The 23,048-nt window shown below is 36.8% G+C and overlaps 1 protein-coding gene across 1 annotated transcript in view; it reads right to left on the bottom strand.

Annotated features, from left to right (window-relative positions):
- Window positions 1-2,932: 2,932 nt before the first annotated feature.
- Window positions 2,933-23,048, bottom strand: part of TSPAN32 (tetraspanin 32) — a 34,810-nt gene continuing 14,694 nt past the window's right edge. Inside the window, exons 4-8 of the mRNA XM_032210644.1 lie at window positions 20,587-20,661; window positions 12,446-12,547; window positions 9,086-9,178; window positions 6,410-6,493; window positions 2,933-3,794 (exon numbers count right to left, since the gene is read on the bottom strand). Of these exons, the coding sequence (XP_032066535.1) occupies window positions 3,684-3,794; window positions 6,410-6,493; window positions 9,086-9,178; window positions 12,446-12,547; window positions 20,587-20,661 (465 nt within the window). The 3' untranslated portion in view covers window positions 2,933-3,683. The remainder of the gene's footprint in view (window positions 3,795-6,409; window positions 6,494-9,085; window positions 9,179-12,445; window positions 12,548-20,586; window positions 20,662-23,048) is intronic.

Raw genomic sequence — 23,048 nt, 5'->3', positions numbered from 1 at the left:
AGATCAAACCACTCAGCAAACTATACCAAAAAAGGATTGGAATAGTTGATAGTTATCAAAGGCCATTGGGCCCAGAGATGGCCTCTTTAGGGGGCACCACTGCTTCTTTCAAGGCTGCGGGCACCACCCCCACCATCAAGGAAGCTAATGCTGTAGCAGACTCAATAACAGCTCACTTTCTTGGCTACTTGACAGCATGACAGAATGGAGAGCTAGTTCCTCAGGAGTCAATGGCTCAAACGCATCCCAGAACACACCAGACCAGGCCCCAAGCAATTCAGCCTACCTGCCCAGTCAGAGTCCAAGGTGGAATAAATCTGAGTGACTATATCTGTCAGACAGCCTGAATAATCTTCACAATGGCCCAGTAAGGGGGCTCTCCTTATCCAATAGGGACTGGTTCATCCTAAGTAGGAGTGCTGGCCAGCTATCAGGGAATGCAGTAAGGGTAAGAAAACATTTACAATTTGTTGCCTTATTGTCATGAGTTAATTTCTAATATGAGATCCAATTTGGGGTAGTTTCTATGGCTAGCCTGAGCCTAAGGCATCAGGCTCGAAACTGGGAGACCATGAGTTCTAGTCCTGTCTTAGGTACAAAGCCACACACTTTGTCTCAAGGAAGGAGGCAATGGCAAACCTCCTTTGAAAAACCTTGACAAGAAAACTGCAGGGCTTGTTCAGGCACTCTGTAAGAAATGGGCATGGTTGGAAAAAAAGCATCCCAATATAGACTCTTCCTTGTGTCCAGTCAGACTCAGTGTGGCTGATATAGTCAAAGAGACCAAGAAATTGTTAGTATCTGAAGTAAATAAGACAGATTAATCAAGGAGTGTGAATGTTGTTAAAAATGAAAGAAATGGAATTATTGTCTCAATTGCCAGGGTGACCCAAGGAGTATTGTTGCACTCTGCTAATATATAAGTAGGGAGAATGCACACAAAAACTAAAGGAGATTTTATTTTTTAAGTGTGGCTGTTAAGTGTGACAGAATTTTGACTGAAATAGTATGAGAAGTGACAATGAGCAACATTTGGGGAGTATCAGGCAGAAGGTTTTCAAACAGATTTTTTATTTGCAGCAGATAAACTGACAAATATGTAAAAAATTATTGCATAATAGGTATAGTAAAGCCATTTAATAAAGTGAATAGACTTGAATTATATAGTATTTTTCAAGAGAATGAAATTGAATTGTGGTTGATGAATGATTCCATTATGTAGTGGTTGAATAACAAAACATAAATTGAATTATTAGAGGTGGTCCAATACTGAACAGACAGTAAGTCAAGGATTGTGTGTTCTCTGATGATTTAATATATTTATGGATAAATTTATGTGGAATGCTTGTGCTAGCAACAGAGTAGTATTTGTGGGGATGTGAATGTAGGTGTACGCAGTTGATACTGTGTTGCTAGCTGAGAACTCAAATAATTTTCAGTGAAAAGTGAATAAATTATATAATGCAATGTGGAATCCTAATCTGAAAATTCATATCAAAGACATATCAAAGACCGCTGGGTAAATTTGGCAAAGAAAAGGGAGCGACAAGTGAAGAAAAAGGAAAGCAAATAGATGAATTTATGTATCTTAGTTGGGTTCTTGGCTGATTATGGAAACACATTTAAAAGTCATATGTAGATTAAATACCATAATAGCTTTACGTAGGAGTTCTCATTTTTTGTAATAGCAAAAATTTCCAAAATGATAAATGAACTTGCATGCCCACAAATTGTTGATAAAATGAATGACATCATTTGGATTAAGGATTTCAGGAAACCATCACACTACTTCCTCTAAGATGCAGAACTTTCATTATACTTTCTTGATTTAGCTTAACATTACCAGTTGATTAGTCATTAATTTTACTAATACCTTCCTCTGAAATCTATAGGGTATAGATATACTGTTACATGCTACATCAGAAATCACTATTCTCAGTATTACATAGCTATGACAAAAGACTAGATCCTATATTTTAACTATCTCTCAAAACTCATGCTGGGCTTTGCCATGTAAGCCTGATATGTGCTTGCATTGGCAAGGCAGGAGTACATTTGGATGAGGGGTCCTTAGTGATCTCTGAGCTTGGTTGTTTTGTTACAAAAAATTCATTACCCAAACTAGGTAAAAACTATCAGTGCTAATAATTAGCATTGATGGTGTCACCTACTTTGGATAATAAAACATCTGCAAGTTTACAACCAAGCTCAGAGAGCAACACGGACCCCTCATTTCAACCCTGAGCTACAAATATTCTCCTTCATTGGGACATTTTTATAATGCTCTCGCTTTGCCTAGGCAAGTCTGATTAACTAAAAAAAAAATGCTATGACTTCTCTTCCCCTTTTAAAACTGATGGACTCCTGGTGTAATACTACGTGTGATTTTTACTAGAATTGTAGGAATCTCCAAACTTTTGGGTACATTATTAGAAAACAGTTGCCTGTTCATGATTTTGGAAACTTTCAGGTTTGGTTTCCTCTTTCTTGCTTTGCTTGGAGTTTTTTCCCCAGCATTTATTCATACATTGACTTTTTGTAAGCATCTGTATCATGAGCTGATAGCTGAGCACTACTTTGGATTCAATGGGGAAAAGGTACTTTTGCAGCACATGGCCCCTGTTGGCAGTCCCTTGAAACAAATATGTCTTCCCAGGATTGCATGGGTGCCTTCTAGGGCTGCAGCATAGTGTTGGAAAAGAAACATTTGGTGATGGATGCTCTGTGAGTGCCCATGCTATCACCAAAGTACCTTCTTCTCTGTGAATCTAAAGGGACACAGGACTACCCTATCAATTGACCAGTTACAAATGACAAGTCTAATATTTTTCATGACACCTATTAAAGAAAACTTGATATACAGTATATCCTCGGAGCTAACAGGTTTTCACTTCCCATAGAAAGTTAAGAATTTAGGTTACTGTGCTGAAATTACTCAATCAATACTTGTCTTGGAAGAAAAGACTGTGATTGTTTTTCATTGCCTTCACTAGACACAGAGCAAAGCTGAATGCATGGGAAGTCACACTCAATTCCATAAATTTCTTTAATAGTCCAGCTTAAATAACTACGAACTTTAGTTGATTGGAATGAAATCCAATGATGATGGATCAAACCAAAACTCAATTTCTGTCATAGAAGCAACACTAGTGTTTACATTAGACAGATACTGTAAGTTATCTCCAGAGGTTTACTTAAATCAAGAAAGCATACAAAAGTGTCAGTAGGGTTTAAATTCAGGTATTGCAGCAGAACTGACTATGCTGAAAATTGATGGGACAAAAAATAAATAAAAGCAGAGCACTTTTGCTCATTCATTCAGCAGAGTTTTAAAAAGATGTTTGCTAGTTAATGAGTTCAGAGTTGTTCTGTTTTGACTTGCTATTTTGGGGGCCCCAAATTATGGCTTTCAGTGGCAGAGTATGTTTGTGGTTGAACAATTCTTGCTGCTGGGTTTATGTCATGGCTTTGTGTTTACAGTCAATACTGTGTGCTTCTGAGGTCCTGGATGAGCATCATTTTAAATAGCCTATCAACAAATAGTGCAGGCCTCTTACTTGCCTATTTGCTCAAGTATATTTGGAACAGGTCATTTGTGGGGAGAAAACAGGTGACAACGAGAATAAGCTTCCCATATTGTTCACTCACATCTATGGAAAGTCCTGGTCCTTCTTCTGTGCAGATCAGAAGCCAGTTTCGGATAGCTTTGCCAGGACATATTTGCCCTTTCGATCCAAATTGTTCTTACAATGGATAGAGTACCAAAGGAACGAAGTTAGTATCATCCCATAAATCTAGACAAAATAAATAAATGAAAAGGAAACAAACATTTGAAAATATATAAGTTAAATAGAACATTTCTGCACTGCTCTTTCAAGCTATGAGAACAGCAGTAACAAAATGCAATTACAACAAAATCAATCTTTTGAACTAGGAATAGAGTACTTTTTTTAGACCAAAGTCCATATTTTCTCATGGATAGATAATTTGTTGGAGGATGCATATCAAAGCCAGAAGCGTGTGTCACCCACCATATCCATACCACACACAACATCTATCCATGCATCCTTCTCCAGACACAATGCATTTTATCTCCTTTTCTTCATCAATATATAAAAATGCTGAATTCATTGTATAAGGTCAAACAGAATGGATTGGGCTTGAAATGACTGAGAAAACAAAAGTCTTTCAGAAAAATAAACTAAAAGATAATTTTTACTTCTTCCAGGTCAAGTCTCCATACTCCTGGAATGTATGGCCAAAAATCCTTCTAATCTAAGCAATTGGAGAACCAACCACTGCTATTCAAACCAGCTTTAAATTGTCCGATAGAATATCTGCTGACTAGATCTCAGCTGGAATGGCCATTCCAGTGGGAAGAGGTAGTCGTTATGAATAGAAAAAATGCTGTTCAATAAATTGACATTGCATACCATTAGCAAAAAGGAGTGACTTGCAAAGCCTTGTTACGCCCTCAATAATTCCACGTAAAATGGAAAGATTAATGCAAGGAAGGAGGCAAATGTTCTTTCCAAAGGGGAGGATCAATACTTTATGTTCTTAAAACATAATTAGGAAATGTTGTAATCTTTCATCTTAATTCTTACACTGCTATTCCTTCTTTCTCCTCAAAGCAATTTCCAAGAAATCCATTTCTTTTATACCCTAATGCAGCTACCAGCAATTAAAGAAACCAATAATAAAATGCAATAAAAGTCTAAAAGAGAAGGGAGCAACAAAACAGGATAAAGCAGATGCAGACAATGCAATTATGTGTGTATGTGCATTTTCTGTCATGATATTAATCCTAAATCAGCCGCAAAATAGAATATGTGACACAGACTTTGATCCAATCATCATGATTTGGGGAGAAAAAAGCAAGGCACTAAAATACAGTGGAGTTTATCTTAAGAAACTGCAGTGGGAAACATTTTACCTGATCTCAGTGCCAAAATTCAAGTAGATTTTAAAAAATATTACTTATTAATTCATTTCTAATTATTTAATTATAAGACCTGACTTGTCTTGACATTCAAGCTTGGAAAAGAAATATCTATGTCAGACTGAGAATTAGAAATTATACCCCAACTTATTAGGGGGAGATATGATATAGTGAATGCATACAATATTGGCATATAAAATTTGCAGTCTAATCCAATACAGATCTAACTAAATCCCACTGAATTTACTGAGGTTTCATTTTGCATTCAGGTGCATGGAACAGCAATGCTTCTCAGCTGATTGATTAAATTAATCCATTAGAAGAAGTTCTTGATCATTTAATATGCCATATTTAGTTACTGGACAATCTAATGCTGTTTTTAATTCATTAGCTTAAAAGTAACTATTGACAATTAGAGAGCAGGTGTTTGCACTTCCTTACATAAGCAGAAAATAATGCAAGTTTTAAAACATTGATTCATACTTGTGTACATAAAAATATTATTTTATAAAAAATATGTTTACATCTATGCAAATTTATTCAGGTCTGATTATGTAGATTTGTATTTATAAATGCAGTGGACTAATAATGGACCATTAGAAAACAAAGAGTTATATTTAAATCATCTAAAATCATGGCTGAATGATACTTTTATTATTATACTTTAATTATTATAAGCTAATACTATGGAGTTCTAATTGATCATTAATTGATTGGGTTCACACATTACATTAAGCCATAAACCTTGGTTCACAAGGCAGACTTCTGGGCTAAATTTAGTGCTAAACCAAAATTAAATAAATCACATTTTGGTTTAAAATGATGGGGTAGATCTCACTATGAAGCGTCGGAAAGATCAGAGAGCACCAATTTGAAAACACTTCTGCTAGATCTAAGACAGTAATTCACTGATAGGGATCAGGGAAGGTTAATCTAGAAATGTCTGAAGATACTGTATTTACCAATAATAGAGCCGGAATTTCTTCTTTTCAAAAAGAAAAACTGTAATGGATAATAACCATGACAACCAAAATTATTTCTCCTTCCTCTCTGGTTGGGATAAGTGGAATGCTAGGAAGAAGATGACTTTCTGGTTTGGATAAGAAGGGCAAAGACTAGCCCAAGAACAATTCAGAGCATATTGAGTGTTTTATGGGGCTCTGAATTTGACCTTCAATGAGGATTTATTTGTTTGTTTGTTTGTTTGTTTGTTTATTGGATTGATTGATGTGCCGTCCCTCTTATCCAGAGGTAACTCTTGGTGTCTTAGATGGCCATAGGGAACAAATCTGAATTCCAAACAAATAATTTATCTTTGCCAGTTCTTTTGGTTTAACCAAAACTTTAATTTTACTCAGTTTTTGCAGAACTTTAGTTCCATCTCCTTGCTCAGTTTGCAATGCTACTTCAACCAGAGGCAGAGGGAGGGAGGGAGGGAGGGAGAGATACTGGAACACAAAGAATTACCATGAAGAAAATTGTGATGGTCATCAGTACACAGACAATGTCCATATGTTTTTTCAGGAAGTATTTGATTTGTTGGAGACAATCCTGCAGTTTTAAAAAAATAGAATTAATATCCACTCACATGGGAGTAAACTCTTATTGAAACACATTGGACTTTACAGTTCTATCAGCCTTCATTGATAGGTTTCATCTCTACGTTATATTCCATACTTATATTCTTAGTCACATACTTGTTAATTAGGATTCAGGTTATTTTTTCCCTAAGTTTTATTGCTACTTTGTGGAGTGGAAAGAAAGAGATTTTTGTCTGGATAGTAAGGTGGATTTCCACTCAATTTCATGCACTATGATGCTCATTTCAATTCTGATGTATGCTTGAAATTAAGGTAGAATTCAGATTTTATGGTAAGATTAACATTTAGCATGATGTGTTGCCTGTCTGTTACAAATTGGAAATTATATTCTTAAGTGAAACACCACTTAAAATGAAATTGAAAGATTTAGGAAAGGAAGTTAATAAAAGCAATTGCCAGGCCCAGATATTTGGCTCCTTGACAACCTATCAAATAAAATAAATTTAAAAAAATAAATAGGGAGCAGCACAGATAACAGATCAGCAGACTCCGACCAAAAACATTTTCAGTTATTTTTTGAAATCAAACATTTGGAAAAGCTACCACTGAGGTCTGTAATGTTCATATTATTATATCTGTATTGCTGGCTAAATTTGCATTTTAAATTTCACAATTTAGAATACAAATGATCTTCAGAATAAAAATGAAGTTTCACTTAATTTAGGTGAAAGATGCTGTGCAGTTATTAAGTATTTTTGCATTACCTCAAATGCCTTCCTATAGTAGAAAGGCCTGTTAGGTAATTCAGAATTAATCATGATGTCATCTTACTATAGTTTGGGCTTTCTGTCTCGGTTCCATGCAAGAAAGCTAACAACAAAAAGAAGCCAGGTTGTATAGTTTGCTATGCTGACCATCTTAACCGGAAGAGGGTAAAACAGGAAGTGCAATATAATTACTTTTGCAATGGCTAATAATTATAATTAATTATAATTAACTATGATGCTGTATCTCATTCTGGCTTACAGGATAATATTATCTCATGGTGACTCTGACACATCATAATCTGGAGCTAAGAGTGAACATCTCTTTTTAATCAACAAATCAGCATGTTTCATCTTTGGGCTACAATTATCCATAAGTAGAAAGCCGATAAAACAAGAATGGTAGCATGTCTCCAGATCCAGCAATAGGAGAAACCAAAACAAAAGGCAGGCATCTAATTTCAGGGAATGAAACTTCTAGCATATTCTTTCCACGAATCTCCTCTCAGAAGGGAAGAACAAATAAATGTTCTTTAAAAAAGCTTTTTCAGTACAATCTCCCTCTGGCTCAACCACTGAGTTTTATGGAGGATCCAGATGCCCTCATAATTCATTTGTAATGGCCCTGTGTTTTCTCACTGCTGCATCTTTTTAATTAACTGCTGAAAGAGCAGATCACTTACTTTGGATTGCAGAGTCATTTTGTGTTTTGCAAAGCAAGTCCTTTCATCTCTCCCAGGGCTTCTCTAAGCTCACAAAACAAGAAGAGAGCCTACAAAGTACAATGTCCTTATTCTCTGACTAAATATGTGTAAGTTCTGGAAGTAAGACCGCAAATTACTGGAATTTGATTGAATTTTATTCACGTTTTAAATAAAATGTCAGGGTGAACACTGGAGCAGAGGAAATCCTACTTTTGTTTTAATGGAGAAAAAACTGACATACTTTACATTTTGTTCATTTCAGCTGTTCCTTTCCAGTAGGCTTAATAAAGCTACGAAGGTTTGTTTGTTTCTTAAATTCCCATAAGCCTTCTCAAAAGGCAGTAAAAGAAGTTGATAATTCAGTGATGATAATGTATAATCAACCTTCCTATCATGGTACCATGAAAGCAATAATTTTAAGTCCTGCACCCTAGGGCTGCAAGATGATTTGCACACCCAAGCATTATATGCTTCAAAAGTGCCAAGGATGCCATTTTTTCTATAGTGCTGTTCCTAGGTCTACTATATTTTTTTGGAACTCTGCTTCACCCTATAGAGAAAGCTCAATGCCACGATGAAAGTGACAATCTTTATCACTGTATTCTAACCTCATGACAGCTGCTCAGAAGCTGGAGGGGGGGCAGGGGTCGGCTGCTATGGGTTTGCCCGGGTTTGGGAGAATCCATAGCTAACGTTATGACCGTTTGTAGAACCTCCAAATCCCACCCCTGGCTGATCCCACCTCTCCCTGCCCCTCCCAAGAGTATCCACATGGCCCGTTTTGTATGCAAGGTAAGTGCAGGGCCCACATGGAGGCATGAGGAGGGGGAAAATGGGCCTCCTGGAAGGCTGCCAGAGTCTGGGGAAGGCAATTTTCGCTCTCCCAGAGGCTTGAGGAAAGCTTCCGGAGCCTAAGGAAGGTGAAAATGTCACCTTTTGCTATGGTGCAGAAGGCCAACCAGGCCACGCCCACCATTGCCACACCCACCCAGCAACCAGGCAGAGAACTCGCTGAAATTTTTGAAGTCTACCCCTGGGTGAGGGGGGATTCTGATGTTACTCCCATACTGTATGGAAAGTATCCCTGGGTGCCTGAAGAGAAAGGAATGGCCTCACAGTCCAGTGTTTTATTACCTCTTCTTCTATTTCCAGAATTTCTGATGTACACATTTCATCTTCTATGCTGTTTCTTTCGGCAAAGGCTGACTTCTTCCCACAACATAGAAACTAAAATAGAATTTTAAACATATTATTATTTATGTAGGAAAAAAAACTAGATTGGAGTTGTTACAAGCTTTTGAGAAGGAATCTGCCCACTTTTGATTTTGTTCCTTCTTTATTATTCTTTTACTTGATACTCTTTGGTTATTCTGATTTGTTCTTTCTTGTGGTTGGTAAAATCTTGATTCCAGTTGGTTACTCATGAGATTATTTATTTATTTAATTTCTATAATTGCCCACTGGTCATATGATTCTGGAGTGCTAATATCAAATTAAAAACCTCAAATTCACACAACATTAATAAAAACACACTGAACCCAGGGCAACTCATTTATATCCACACATGTAAACTTCTCAAATGGATTCACTTTATTTCTGGCGCAGTGCCAAAGGAGAAAACCTGATGAAAGGCCAGCAAACAAGACAATCTGTATCAGAGATATATGCTGTGTCAGAGTATGTTGCAGAAATCAAATCCAGAAAGCACAACTGATTCGGCAGGATTCATTAACTTCTCTTTATATACATAATAACACATGCAGTAATATATACAATAGCAAGAGTGGTTCTTCAGCTTCAGATCAGAGCATCAGACCAGTTTCGTTTCGTTTCAGAGCTTAATACAGACAAAGAGAACCTCCTCTATACAGGGCAGTTAAGCTAAACCTAAGCCACGCCCAGGCTCCTTGCTGCCCTCATTGGTTGACTTTGGTACTATGTCCTATTCCAGCCAGTCCCCAATGGCTGACCTGTTGTTATGTCCTATTCCAGTTCATGAATATTCTGACGTTGTTCCATAGAGTTGGGACCATAATAGAGAAGGGTTGTCTTCTGGGTCCCATCATGTGACATTGTTTAACCGAAGAGACGTGCAGCACCTAACCTTGTCATATCTTGTGGAAAAATCAAAGTTCTGGTCCTGTGGCATGAAAGGCTTTGAAGGTAAAATCAGTACCTTAGTTATGTGGAAATATAGATCTCTAATAGACATATTGGGCTGATATTTGGCCTTAGCATGTTATGCAAATCTTGTTAGTTGCAGGACAGTAGGAAGTATTTACAAAAGCTCCCCCTCATTTCCCCACAAAAAGACTACATGCTTTATCTCCAGACACGCACACATAGAAGCCCAGTAAGACTTCTGATAGAAACAAATTAACTGTATTTGGGTCATTATGATTATTTAATGTAACCTTTTAATTTTTAATTTATTTAATTCAATAAACCTTCTTTCACTTTTCACGGAAGAAAAGAACGAGATTTATCTTATTTTTAGTTCAGGGCTGCATTTCTTAGCCCTTACAGACTTTAGAAGGACTCTGAGTGACACATGTGATAATTTTCTATGATTGCATTTCATTAATTAGCCCAGTGGTCTGATAATTGCTTCTAGATTGTTCCCAGATTTCACAGTGATTAAAGGCAGCATAGAAGGGCCATCATAAAACTATATTTTCTGGTTCCCAACAAGCTTGGAAACAAACTCCTTTTATATTTTGTAAGTTCCTTTTTTTGTAAGTCACTGTTTTAGCAATGTGTTGCCAAAGATTCATAACAGAATCTGGGATTTGCAGTTATTTTTGAATACAACAATAACTATGCAATTATAAACATAAAATATAGCTATGAATTTTGAGTTCTAAAAAAAGTGAATTTTGTACAGAAAGGAGGCAAGAACTGTTAAGTATGAGAAACAGATATTTCTTACGGCCCTTGTTAGATATTTTTAAAAACAATCTGACAGGAAAATATTTCATTTAGTCACCTTTTGGAGAGGACTTGTATGTGACTCCTCCCTCCCTTTATCTTGCAGTATTTTTCATATATTCAGAATACTGCTATTTTTCATGCCTTATTCATTAGCTAGCCTCCCATTCAGAATTACTACGCTGAGTTGCAGATGTCATTCAGTTACAATGCTACATCTTATTTCCACTTTGCTTTGTTAGTTAGCTTCTATTGTAGATTCCTTGATAGGGTAAACTTTTTTCTCGTTTAGAAATATGCTGCACATGTAACAGTATGGGAAAAGTAGGAATTTGTATATTAATGATTAAGCAAAATAATTCTTTTGTCAAAGCTCTGAAGAGGTGAAAGCAACTCCAAATGAAGTACCAGAGAAAGGCCAATATAAATTTGAATTGATTGTGTAGGAAACAAAAGAGTTCAGTGGAATTATTGATGTTTGCTGTACTAATTATTGTTCCAGCTGCTAAACTATTTTCCCTAGCAAGCCATTGAGAAGAGTAAAAGACTTGCCACTGTTACAAAAAGCGGCATGTTTATGCCAAAGCTGATCACGTTGAAATGTCATTCATGGTATTGGACCTGGGTACTTGAGAGACCGCCTGCTGCCAATTACCTCCAATAGACCGATTAGATCCCACAGATTAGGCCTCCTCTGAATTCCATCCGCTGGCCAATGCTGACTGGCGACCACCCGGAGGAGGGCCTTCTCTGTGGCTCCTCCGGCCCTCTGGAACGAGCTCCCCGTGGAGATTTGAACCCTCACCACCCTCCAGGCCTTCCGCATAGCCCTTAAAACCTGGCTGTTCCGACAGGCCTGGGGCTAATGAGTTTTTGTCCCCCCCTCGAATGGTATGGTTGTTGTGTGCTTTTAAATTGAGGTATTGTTTTGTTCGTCTTTTTTATTCCTTATTTGTACCCCCCCCCCTTGACTTGGGTTGTGAGCCGCCCTGAGTCCTCTTCGGGGAAAAGGGCGGCATAGAAATATAATAAATTCATTTCAATTCAATTCAAATTCAAATAGAGATTTGCCTATGCCAATGCCAAGAATGGCATTGTATTCTCCCAAGCTTCTGGACTATTATTTTCTTTTTATACATGACACTATATTTTATATTTATTTGTATGGGGTTCCCCCTTCCCCCCTCCATTCTCTGAAATAAATGAAGGGAAATAAAAGGAATTAATATTTTCAGATCTCTTCAAGTCTCTTACAGAAAACAATTCAACGTTCTCCATTTAAATTAGTGGTAGAAATGCACTTATCTTGCATCAGATTATTCCCAAAGCATGATTAGTTTCATTTTATTGAAAATGTGAAAGAAATTCTGCTGAAATAAAATATTGGATATGGCCATTGGGAACTGGGTTTTTTTTTCAAAATGCCTCAGCCAGAGATCTCCTACATTGAACTGCCACTGATAAGTTGCTCATTGGCTATCTCAACTGGCAATTCTGGGACGAAAGAGTAAAAAATTAACTAAGCTGGGACAAAGCTAACCTATTCCAAAACCATCAGCAACTTACCATCTTGTGAATGGAATATAGCTCCTCTCTTCTGGTGCTGGAAATGTTGTTTCTCACATCTTCATAAACAACATCATATACATCAATCATGGCATTTTCCACCTACATAGATGATATTACCATTACAATGTGTGAATGTCAATAATTGGGTAAAATAAAATGTGGTTGGTATGCATTTACATGTTTTTGTGCATAGGGAATGGATCGGGGTGAAATCCAGCAGGTTCTGAAGAACTGCTAGTAGAAACTGAGTAGTTCGAAGAACCGGCAAATGCCACCTCCGGCTGGCCCCAGAGTGAGGTGGAAATGGAGATTTTGCAGTACTTTCCCTTGGAATTGGGTGGAAATGGAAATTTTGCAGTATCCTTCCCCTGCCACGCCCACCAAGCTACACCATGCCTACCAAGACACGCCCACAGAACCGGTAGTAAAAAAAATTGAATTTCATCACTGGACTGGATACACTATTCTCAAATCCAAGGAAGTTCACCCACTTTTCCTCTGACCTTTGCAACATCTTCCTTTTTTCATCTACCTTAGGTTGCCACCTGCCACTGCTCCCCTTGAATTTAAGAGCAGCAAATCCAACCCTACCCTTGATTTTTCCAGGATTTGTCTTCTTGAACTTCCTCTTATCCACCAAGCATTGCTGCTGTTGGCTTTGTCTTTTTCCTGCTCTCGGTACTCTGAAATACTTTCCAACTTTTTCCATTGAGAAATATCCATTTCAAATTCTACATAAATATGAAAGCAGTGGTACTGTGCTCAACACAATTTGTGCACCGGATGTTTGCATGGCCTTACGTGCATCCCAATGTAGTTTATTTCTCAGTTTTAGGCAATTCATACCTTGTTTGTTTTCTCAGATTTAATGAATATGGGATTCAGTGGACAATTATATAACTAGCAATTCTGACCGTTTGATGAAATTTTTTGGAGGGAGGTGGTATTATTTATGATCACCCACCCAGTGCTTATTTTCAAGATTATTGCCTTTTAAATATACAAAAGCCAACTAATAAAAAAGCACATGCACATTTTGCTAAAACAGACTAGAATATGGGAAGTTTAGAATATTTTATGAGCTTGATGTTAGCTGGGGATGGCTGATTGGTTGAAAATTATTCAATAAAAAGTGCATTAAAACTGAGGAAAGGTCCAATAAAGGACTAAGCAAAGGGCATTAAAATAAATGTATCTTTATTGACTTCAGTGAGATTTAAATATGTTTGTTTTAAAGCAAAACCATTTTGTGGAGCTGTGCGTGACATCACTCAAAAAAGAGTTTAAAAATATAGGAGAGACTAGTATTTTACTGTTTATATTTACTGTATGTACTTTATACAAACCAATAGCAATAAGCCCATTCTTTTTCTTGCACAAAACTGAGTAACTAAAACGTGTGGATAAAACTCTGTGTAAGATTCTATCACCTAGTTTATCACTTCATATCCCTGTATTATCCTCTCTCTCTATTTGCAGGAATTGTTAAAGTATCCCTATAAAAGGACTTGTGGAGTACCTTTCAAAATGAATATCTAAATGTTGTGCAAATGTGTTCAATAGTTTAGTTTGTAAGTTGTTTTCTGCAGATATTAAAATTATATTTAATTATGTACCACATTTCATTCAAAAAAAAGTAACAGTGATTTACTTAAAAATATTTTCAGATTCAATAAAATATAACAGTATAGTGGTAACAATGAAAATGTAACTAAATAATTATTGGAGTGGCTGATAGGAAATAAAAAAGTTGTTTTTTTAAATTATGGAAGTAAGATGATTATCATGGAATCAAGTTTAACATCTACATTTAAGCTGACAACAACCTCCCCTCTCGCCCCCTAGGACATTATAACTCAATATGCAACAAATGTTAGTAGCAAATTGTATAACTTTTCTTTCTTTCTTTCTTTCTTTCTTTCTTTCTTTCTTTCTTTCTTTCTTTCTTTCTTTCTCTTTCTTTCTTTCTTTCTATCCATCCATCCATCCATCCATCCATCCATCCATCCATCCATCCATCCATCCATCTATCTATCTATCTATCTATCTATCTATCTATCTATCTATCTATCTATCTATCTATCTATCTATCTATTACACTTGTACAGCTGACCATCTTAAAACCAAATTTGCAACCAATGAAAACAATATCTACAGCTATAAATGCAAAAAGGACAACAAAACCCAGCACCCCAACCACCATTCCTTCATGAACCCACAGCATTCTTATTTTGCTGTGAACTCATACTATCTCAGTACTTAGGGGAATAGCAAGTTTTAAGTGCTCTTCAGTAGCATAAAAGAGTGGGTGGGTGTGGGCTTATGAGATATCAAGGGGGAATGTGATGCATGAGACGGGCTGCAACAAGAAAGGAACATTTCCAAGGACCCATGTTGTAGCAATGTTTAAGGGAAGGGACCTGGATCATGTCTGTCCTATCTGCTCTAGTGGGATGGGCAGATAGCCTCAGGTAGGACCACTTCCACAGATAATCTGGTCCTATGCCATGTAGGACTTTAAAGGCGATAAACCTGGAATTGTACCCCAAAAGAAACTGAGCCAGTTTAGTTCATGCAACAGGGTATAATAAAGGGGAACCTAGGAATGTCCAACATGGCACATTCTGGACCAGTATAACTTTTGAGTGACTTCAAAGACCACTTAAAGGGAGTGCACTGCAGTAATCCAAATGTCTTCCCAGTCCAGAAAAGGACACAATTGGGATGAACTAAGGAGTCCTTTGAAGGTACGCCAGTTCATATATTTTGGCCCTCCAAAAGGACCTGAAGATTTGGCTCTTCCAACCGGCCTGGGGTCGCAATGGAGTCGCATCATTCTGGAGGTGATTAATGGATTAGATAAGACCCAACCTCCTTCCCATGTGCAACTTGTTCCCGTTCTTACAATCTTTGTCAATTTTAAATTAATGCTATTATTTAAAGTTTTTTAATGGTTTAATGATTTTAAGCTGCCTAGTGTCACTTCTGGGGAACATGGGCACTATACAGTACAAGTTGAATAAATAAATGTATTCTTGAGTGCTAATTCACAGTGAACACCTGTTGGAGGACTTTCAGGTTTCTCTGAAAAACAATGCAAATCCTGTTAGCCTAAAATAGTTTTGTTCTGTTCTGTTTTAGCCGAATATAATTTCAAAACTACTGTCTTCTAAGTTATATGTCGTGTGGCATAAAGGAAGTACTTAATTTCTAAGCTAGCCAAATGAGAAGTACACAAATCTAAATCCCCCTTGACTACAAGGCTGAGAAGTGAAAGACAGAAAGTTCTCCTTTAAATTCAAATGCTTTCAATTACATCTGCGATTTTGGTACATTATTTATTATGTAGTCTGCATTATTTATATTTCTTTGATTTCTCTGAAGTAACAGCCCAAAGGCAGAATGGATTCAACGGTGTATAGAGCAAAACTCTGGACCAAAAAGGTTTGTGCAGTAATACATTTGCTAAAATGGCAAAGGTTGCTTTGTTTTGTTGCAGCAAATTAATACCATAATTGTCCTGGAAATTCTTTTAGAATACTTTTATCCTTAAGGATATTATATGACAGTTTCCCTGCTTTTCATAGATAATTTAAAAGTTAAGTGTTCATAATTAATTTAAAATAAAGTTTTCCTTTTAGCGCCATTTCCTGAATCAACACTCAGTAGAATGCCTCTTGATTTTATGAAAATACGCATGGGATTGCTTGGAAAGTAAGTCTTTGGTTCCATTAAAGTAATTAATTAGTTTTCAGAAAATGTATTTATCAGAATTTTAAAAGAAAAATTAATAGTAAACAAAATTACTCTCTCGCACATACTGTACATATACACATACTCTTTCCTTATTCTTTTCTGCAGTTCTATTAAATGTATATTGTAGACACAGTGATTTAAAAAGCTTCCATCTATTGTTATATTTACACAACTATTCCTTTGCTACTTATTTTCATTCCATGGACCAAAAGTGCAGTCCTATACTCTGAATTCAATGGGGTACCATGATTATATGCCTTCCTTAGCAAAGGAACACAGATTAAGAATATAGGAAATTGGTTCAAATTGAATCAGACCATTCATTTCTCTAGTGCTGCATTGCCAGCACTGACTAGCAATAATTCTCCAATCTTTCAGCAGAGCTTTATCTGGCTCTAGTTGACAAAGTCAAAGACCTTGGTTCTTTTCCATGAAATGCAAGACCAGTGTTTTTCAACCTTAAGATATGTGGACTTCAACTCCCAGAATTCAGCAGCCAGCATCGATGTCCTCACACCTTAAAGTTGCTAAACAATAGCACTTAGACTTCACAGTGCTTTACAGTCCTCACTAAGTGGTTCACAGAGTCAGCATATTTCCCCAACAAACTGGGTCCTGATTTTACTGACCTCGGAAGTATGGAAAGCTGAGTCAACCTGGCGCCAGTGAGAATCTGCCAAACTGCAGATAGCAGTCAGCAGCCTGCCAGTACTGCATTTCTATCCACTGTGCCACAACAATTATTAAGGTTTAAAAATATGTGCTAGGCCATACAGCTATATACAGGCAGGCAGCTTACTTAATGACCATTTGAATTTACAACACTGAAAAAAGTGACTTATGACTATTTTTCACATTTATGACTGTTGCAGCATCCCCATGATCATGTGATTTACCTTTGGATGCTGACTCACATTTATGATGGTTGCAATGTCCTGGGGTCATGTGAACACCTTTTGCAACCTTCTGACAATCAAAGTCAATGGGGAAACCCAGATCCACTTCCAACTGTGAAGTGATTTAACAACTGCAGTGATTCGCTTAACAATTGTGGCAAGAAAAGTTGTAAAAGGGGGCAAAACACACTTAACAAATGTCGCACTTAGCAACAGTAAATTTGCTCAGTTGTGGTCATAGGTTAAAGACTACCTGTAGCCTATAGCTTAATTCATCAGGGCTGCTTAAGTTAACATAATGTTTGTAAAAAATTTCTTTAGCCAACTGGGGTGTTGGTTTGTTTTGTTAATAATTTTTTTTTGTTATCACCAATACGTGCTGTTTGAGAATGAAAGATGCTACATAATATAATCTATTCCACTCTACAATGTACTGAAATAAAGACGCTACAACTTGGTTGCTCAAGGATCACTGGCAAACCTTGCACTGTGCATAAAGAGCCATATTCTATAAATTGGTGGAGCTAGCATCTATTTTCTCCCAAACAATTTTTTTTTAAAAAAAGCCTTTCTGATTTTGAAGGCTGGATTTAGGGGGAAGCATGGGATGCAATACTTTTTGTATCCCTTATGTAGGTGATGACAAGAGACACTTTTATATTAATACATGTAATTATAACCTCAACTAAGAGTTCCAAAAGAACACCACACATTAACATCTATGAAAGATGGTTATTAACTAGAATGGCAGATTGCCTGTTTCTTGGCTTTAAAAAAGCAATGCCATGTGTTTTTAAAATACAGCAGCTCCGTGTGTTTTTAGTCTGGACTGTCATTGGAATCAAATCCAATTGTTTCACAGTGCAAGTCTTCCAGAAGTCTTATAACAAATGAGCAGACAATCCTCTGAAGAACATTATACTGTCCAATTTCTCTAACCTGGTGCCAGTCAGACACAGAAAACTAAAATCTCTGGGTCTTTCAACATAGCAAACTGGATGGGTTTATATCAGCTCTGCTCTCTAATCAAAATACTGCAGGCCAAGACAGCTCACACAGTATTCTTTTGTCATCATTACTATGCTGATGCATGAAAAGAACAGCCTCTGAAGAATCTCATGCCACATGGCTCACTTCCCTAAGCAAAGTAATCTAAATTAACTGTGGGGGTTTCCCATATACATATATGCATATCTCACTCATAATTTCTAGTCTGGATAGTAGGGAAAGCTGTGTGTCTCAATCTTGGCCAAGTATGGCTGACTGGGAAATTCTGGGAGTTGAAGACCACACAACCTCAAGTGGCCAAGGTTGAGAAACACTGGTCCAGAGGATTGGGTGGTGGAGTGAAAGTCCAGACTGAGATATTCTTTCCTTTACAGCTGTAGCACGGCTTTTCTCAAGAATTGTTGTATTTGTATGTAGCTATCCCTTTGATAAATTGGGGTATTGTTTGATTATTGGTCTGGTTAAAGTTGTTGATGATGATATTGATACTTAGCTTGGACAATGCAACATCTGCAAGGAAACAAGCTCAGAGAGCACCAAGGACTCCTCATTTCAACTCTGAGCTACACCTATGTTTAATTTTTGTTCAACTTCTTGCTTGTTGGTTTTCCTCATTCCAACAAATTCAGTATATTGGAAATTAACCCGATGGCATCATAGATAAATGGCATCGGATCCATGTAAGCAGAATATTGATAAGACCACCTCCTTAAGCCCTGGATAGATGTTCAATTATGAAATTTAAATTCCTTGTCAATACTGATTCTGAATCACAGTCTTTTTAAGATTTTGAGAATCCAGGAGGTAGAACAATCATCTGAACACATTCCAACTTCCTTCTTATTACATGTCAAATAAATGTAGCTCTTTTTCTCATGGAGTTTAACAACCTAATAGTGCAAGCAAGTCCAGATTAATGAAATAATTCTTGGGATTATATTTTGAAATAATATTTTAATATATTGCTGGGCATATAAAACTGAGTGTCAAGGATTGCATAACTCTATGCATTTGTTGGTAAATAATATATTACCAACTTGGAAGCAACTGTGTTTAAACAGAAATCACGTGCATTTAAAGACACCCATACTCCCAGTTTATGATATGCCATAACAAATTCTACCAAGGCATGATCAATAGCTTCTGCATGTTTCCAATGCTGTTTCTTGTCAATGAGATACTTTCTCAAGTTAGAATTGCAGTTCCAAACATAATTTTTGTAATAGAAGTAAACTGTACGTACTTCATCCCATTGAACTCAGTAACCCAATTCACACAAGACAGGTATTTATGTATGAATATGCTTAGGAAGAAGGAGAGGAGAAGAGAAGACTCATGCAATTGTCTTTTTCACAGGTGATATTTTGTACAAAGAAATGACAGCAATAAGCTTAGATAAAGCCTAGATAAATATATATATATATGGGCTTGAACCATTCTCACAAACATCACAGCTATTTCTTGAAGTACATTATCAGGAGTAATATACAAGCAATCCTTGATTTACAACAGTTCATATAAGGACCATTTGAAGTTACAACAGGGTTGCAAAAAGTGACTTAAGACCATTTTTTTACACTTAGGACAATTGCAGCATCTTTATGGTCACATGATCAACATTCAGACAATTGGCAACTGACTCATATTTATGATGGTTGCAGGGTCAGGATCCCCCTTTGTGACCTTCTGACAAGCAAAGTCAACAAGGAAGCCAGCTTCACTTAACAATCATGTAATTCACTCAACAACTCCAGTGATTCACTTAACAACTGTGGCAAGACAAGTTGTAAAATGGGGCAAAACTTGCTTTAAAAATGTCTTGCTTAGCAACAAAAATTTGGGACCCAATTATGGTCATAAGTCAAGGACTACTTGTAGTTTCTGTCGTTTCCGGCTTTGCTCCAAATCTTTCCAATTCTAGAACACTCTCCCTGTAGAAACAGAAGTATGATTTTTCACTCCCTAAAACTTGGAAACATTTTTGAGCTATCCTGAGAGTATTCTTATCACTTTTGGCCTCACAATTCAGAGAACCTTTCCTGAGGTGACTAGCACTCCCTCAACTAGCCAAATCAGGAGCAGCATAATAAAATCTGAGCAGAATTGCTGAATAATTGCCCTTTCTCTTCATTCCTATGATCTATATTCTGCCTTTCCACATCACAATCCTACTGAAGCCATGCACAATTCCAAAAATCCGCCTTACAATTATCCTATATGCTCCAGTGAAATATTCCTATGGGATAATACCATGCAACAGATCTCAGAAGCATGTTTATTTGAGAATTATCGAGTTTGTAGACTTTGGAAACAAACAAAAAGGGCTTGAAGACACTTGAGACGTTTGAAACGTTTTATGGCTCTAAGTTTACATGAATGAGATTGTTGTAATTAGTCTATCTGAAAGTGCAGAACAATTTTGGCAGTTGATGTGCAGTGCAATATTTAACTATATATCTTTTCACTTTGTTCACTTACCACAATACTGTTGGTGACAGTCCAATAAGTGGCCATTCCCGAAGCACAGAAAATCACAGTAAAACAGAAGAAACACTACAATAAAAAAAGAGATCAAAATATCCTTAGTAAGTGCTGCCATTGCTACTTCCAGTACCTTAATTATTTGAACATACAAACTTTAAGAAATAGAAAGGTTGTTCTTCACACCCATAACAGAACAAAAATATAAGGTAAAGGTAAAGGTACCCCTCGAACATATGTGCTAATTGTTCCCAACTCTAGAGGGCAGTGCTCATCTCCATTTCAAAGCCGAAGAGCCAGGGCTGTCCGAAGATGTCTCCATGGTTATGTGGCTGGCATGACCAAAGTGGTCTCTATTTTTCTACTTGCATTTTTACTCTGCTATGTGGCACTAGGGATTTGAACTGTCAAACTGCCGACCTTTCTGATCGACAAGCTTAGTGTTTTAGCCACTAAGCCACTGTGTCCCTAAATAAAAGACAGTATTTATTCTATTTCCTTCAATTAATTTCAAACCCAGAGTACTTAATTGATTTAAATTGAAAGACACAGAGATGTAAGTTTTCCTCTGAGAGCAAATGGATTTTTCTCCCTGCCTCTGAGTGAGTGGATGTCTATTGGAAATAAGTATTGTTTTGGCTTGAGGTTTCCCTTGTTCTTTTGGTAGATTGGGCCGAAAGAGAGTGACTAGCTCAGTCACCCAGAAAACCTCCATGGCTGGAGAAGAACTTGAATCTGGATCTTCCTTGGTGTCAGTCTAAAAGTCAAAACTTTGCACAGGCTTTCAGGTTTTTTCTCTCTCCATTTTTATACATTAAAGCAAACAAAAATCTGATAACATAAAAGGAATGTGAGCAACATATGATTAGAAGGACATATATTACTTTTTAAATATTTTTTTTCCTTAGAGGTTCATGTATTTGAACAAAAATGACAAAAGTGGCAGTAAAAGTGACACTGAGTTCAAGTTTTAATCAGCTAATGCTTTCAGTTAAATGAAGTGCAGCAGTTATAGCTTTTGGTCCCAGAAATCATTTCCAACAATGTTCTTCCTAGGTGTTTTCCTATATATTTCTTCTTCAAAACAATCTTCATTTTTTCGTTCAGTGTTTTTGTACAGGACTCCATTTCAATGGGTTAGGTCATGGTTTTCTGAATAAAAGAAAGCAATAACTTTAGTTTCTTATGATATACTTGGTTGGTATAATAGATTGGCAAAATAAAAATGAACAAAATGGTGGGATCGATTGAAGGAAAAGCAGGGCAGTTTATTGAATAAATATTATCTCTATGTAGGAAACCCAACAGAGCAAAATCCTGCAGACTGCCAAGCTCTTAAAACTCCTTTTCAGAACTTGGCCAGCTTGTTCAGACCAGATTTTGTTTATACAATCAAGTCCATGCATGCAAAAAAGGAAATGCCTTTAAAAAAAAAAAGTCTGATTTAAATTTCCATGATAACCAGCTGGAGTCATGAATTGTGAGATCACAGAGATGAAGCAATCTCCTATTCAACAAAATTACGAGCATTACATTGCCAGAATACATTTCAAAATCCGTTTTTCAGCAATATCTTTGTTAAAGCAACATAAGCATCACAAAAAACGAAAATGGAAACCGTTTGTGATTTGTAGTTTTCTTATTTAAAATATAAAATCAGATGGTGACCTGCAAATCTGACTTTGAATTTTTCTGAATAAATACTCATTACAGCCTTGGGTGGACATTGCAGGTACCCCTTTAGGAGATTTGGGGCTATGTGAAAAATACCCCCCCCCCGATATACTTTGGACAATCTCTTATCAAAAATCAAGAAAACACCTTTTCTCCTGAACTTCAAGAAGACTTTGATATTAGGGCTACTCAGAAACACATACAGCTGCTGTCATTGGGTGCCTATTTATATTAATTTTATTACCGATGTGTAAATCTATTGGGTTTGATTAGTTACGTAGGATCTAATCTGGGTTGATCACTGGGACCAGAGGTTTGATCCTCCAAGCTTTCAGACTCAATCTGGAGTCCATCCTCAGGAAACTTCTCTTTCAACTGAATGTGACACAGCATGCTTCCCGGGTGACCAATCCAGATTAGATCCTGGGATACATATATTTGCCTTTATTCGTTGATTAATTATGTTGATTTATTTGACTTGTAGTGACATGTTTTGATTTTTACTAGCTGATAACCTGGTGTTGCCCAGGTATTTATTTATAGGGGGAAAATGTCAGGACCAAATGTAATTTCTAATGTTAGATGTTGGCCAAAAGCTAACATGGGATTGTCAGAAACAGATCATGCCAGACTAATCTTATTGCATTCTTTGACAAAGTGACAAAATTAGTGGACCAGAGGAATGCTGTTGATATAGTTTACTTGGACTCCAGTAAGGCATTTGACAAGGTAGATCATAACCTACTACTAGATAAAGTAGAAGAATGTGGATTAGACAGCATCAC

The sequence above is a fragment of the Thamnophis elegans genome, chromosome 1 (assembly GCF_009769535.1).
Source record: "Thamnophis elegans isolate rThaEle1 chromosome 1, rThaEle1.pri, whole genome shotgun sequence".
Taxonomy (NCBI): Eukaryota; Metazoa; Chordata; class Lepidosauria; order Squamata; family Colubridae; genus Thamnophis; species Thamnophis elegans.
This window is presented reverse-complemented; position numbering and strand designations above follow the sequence as displayed.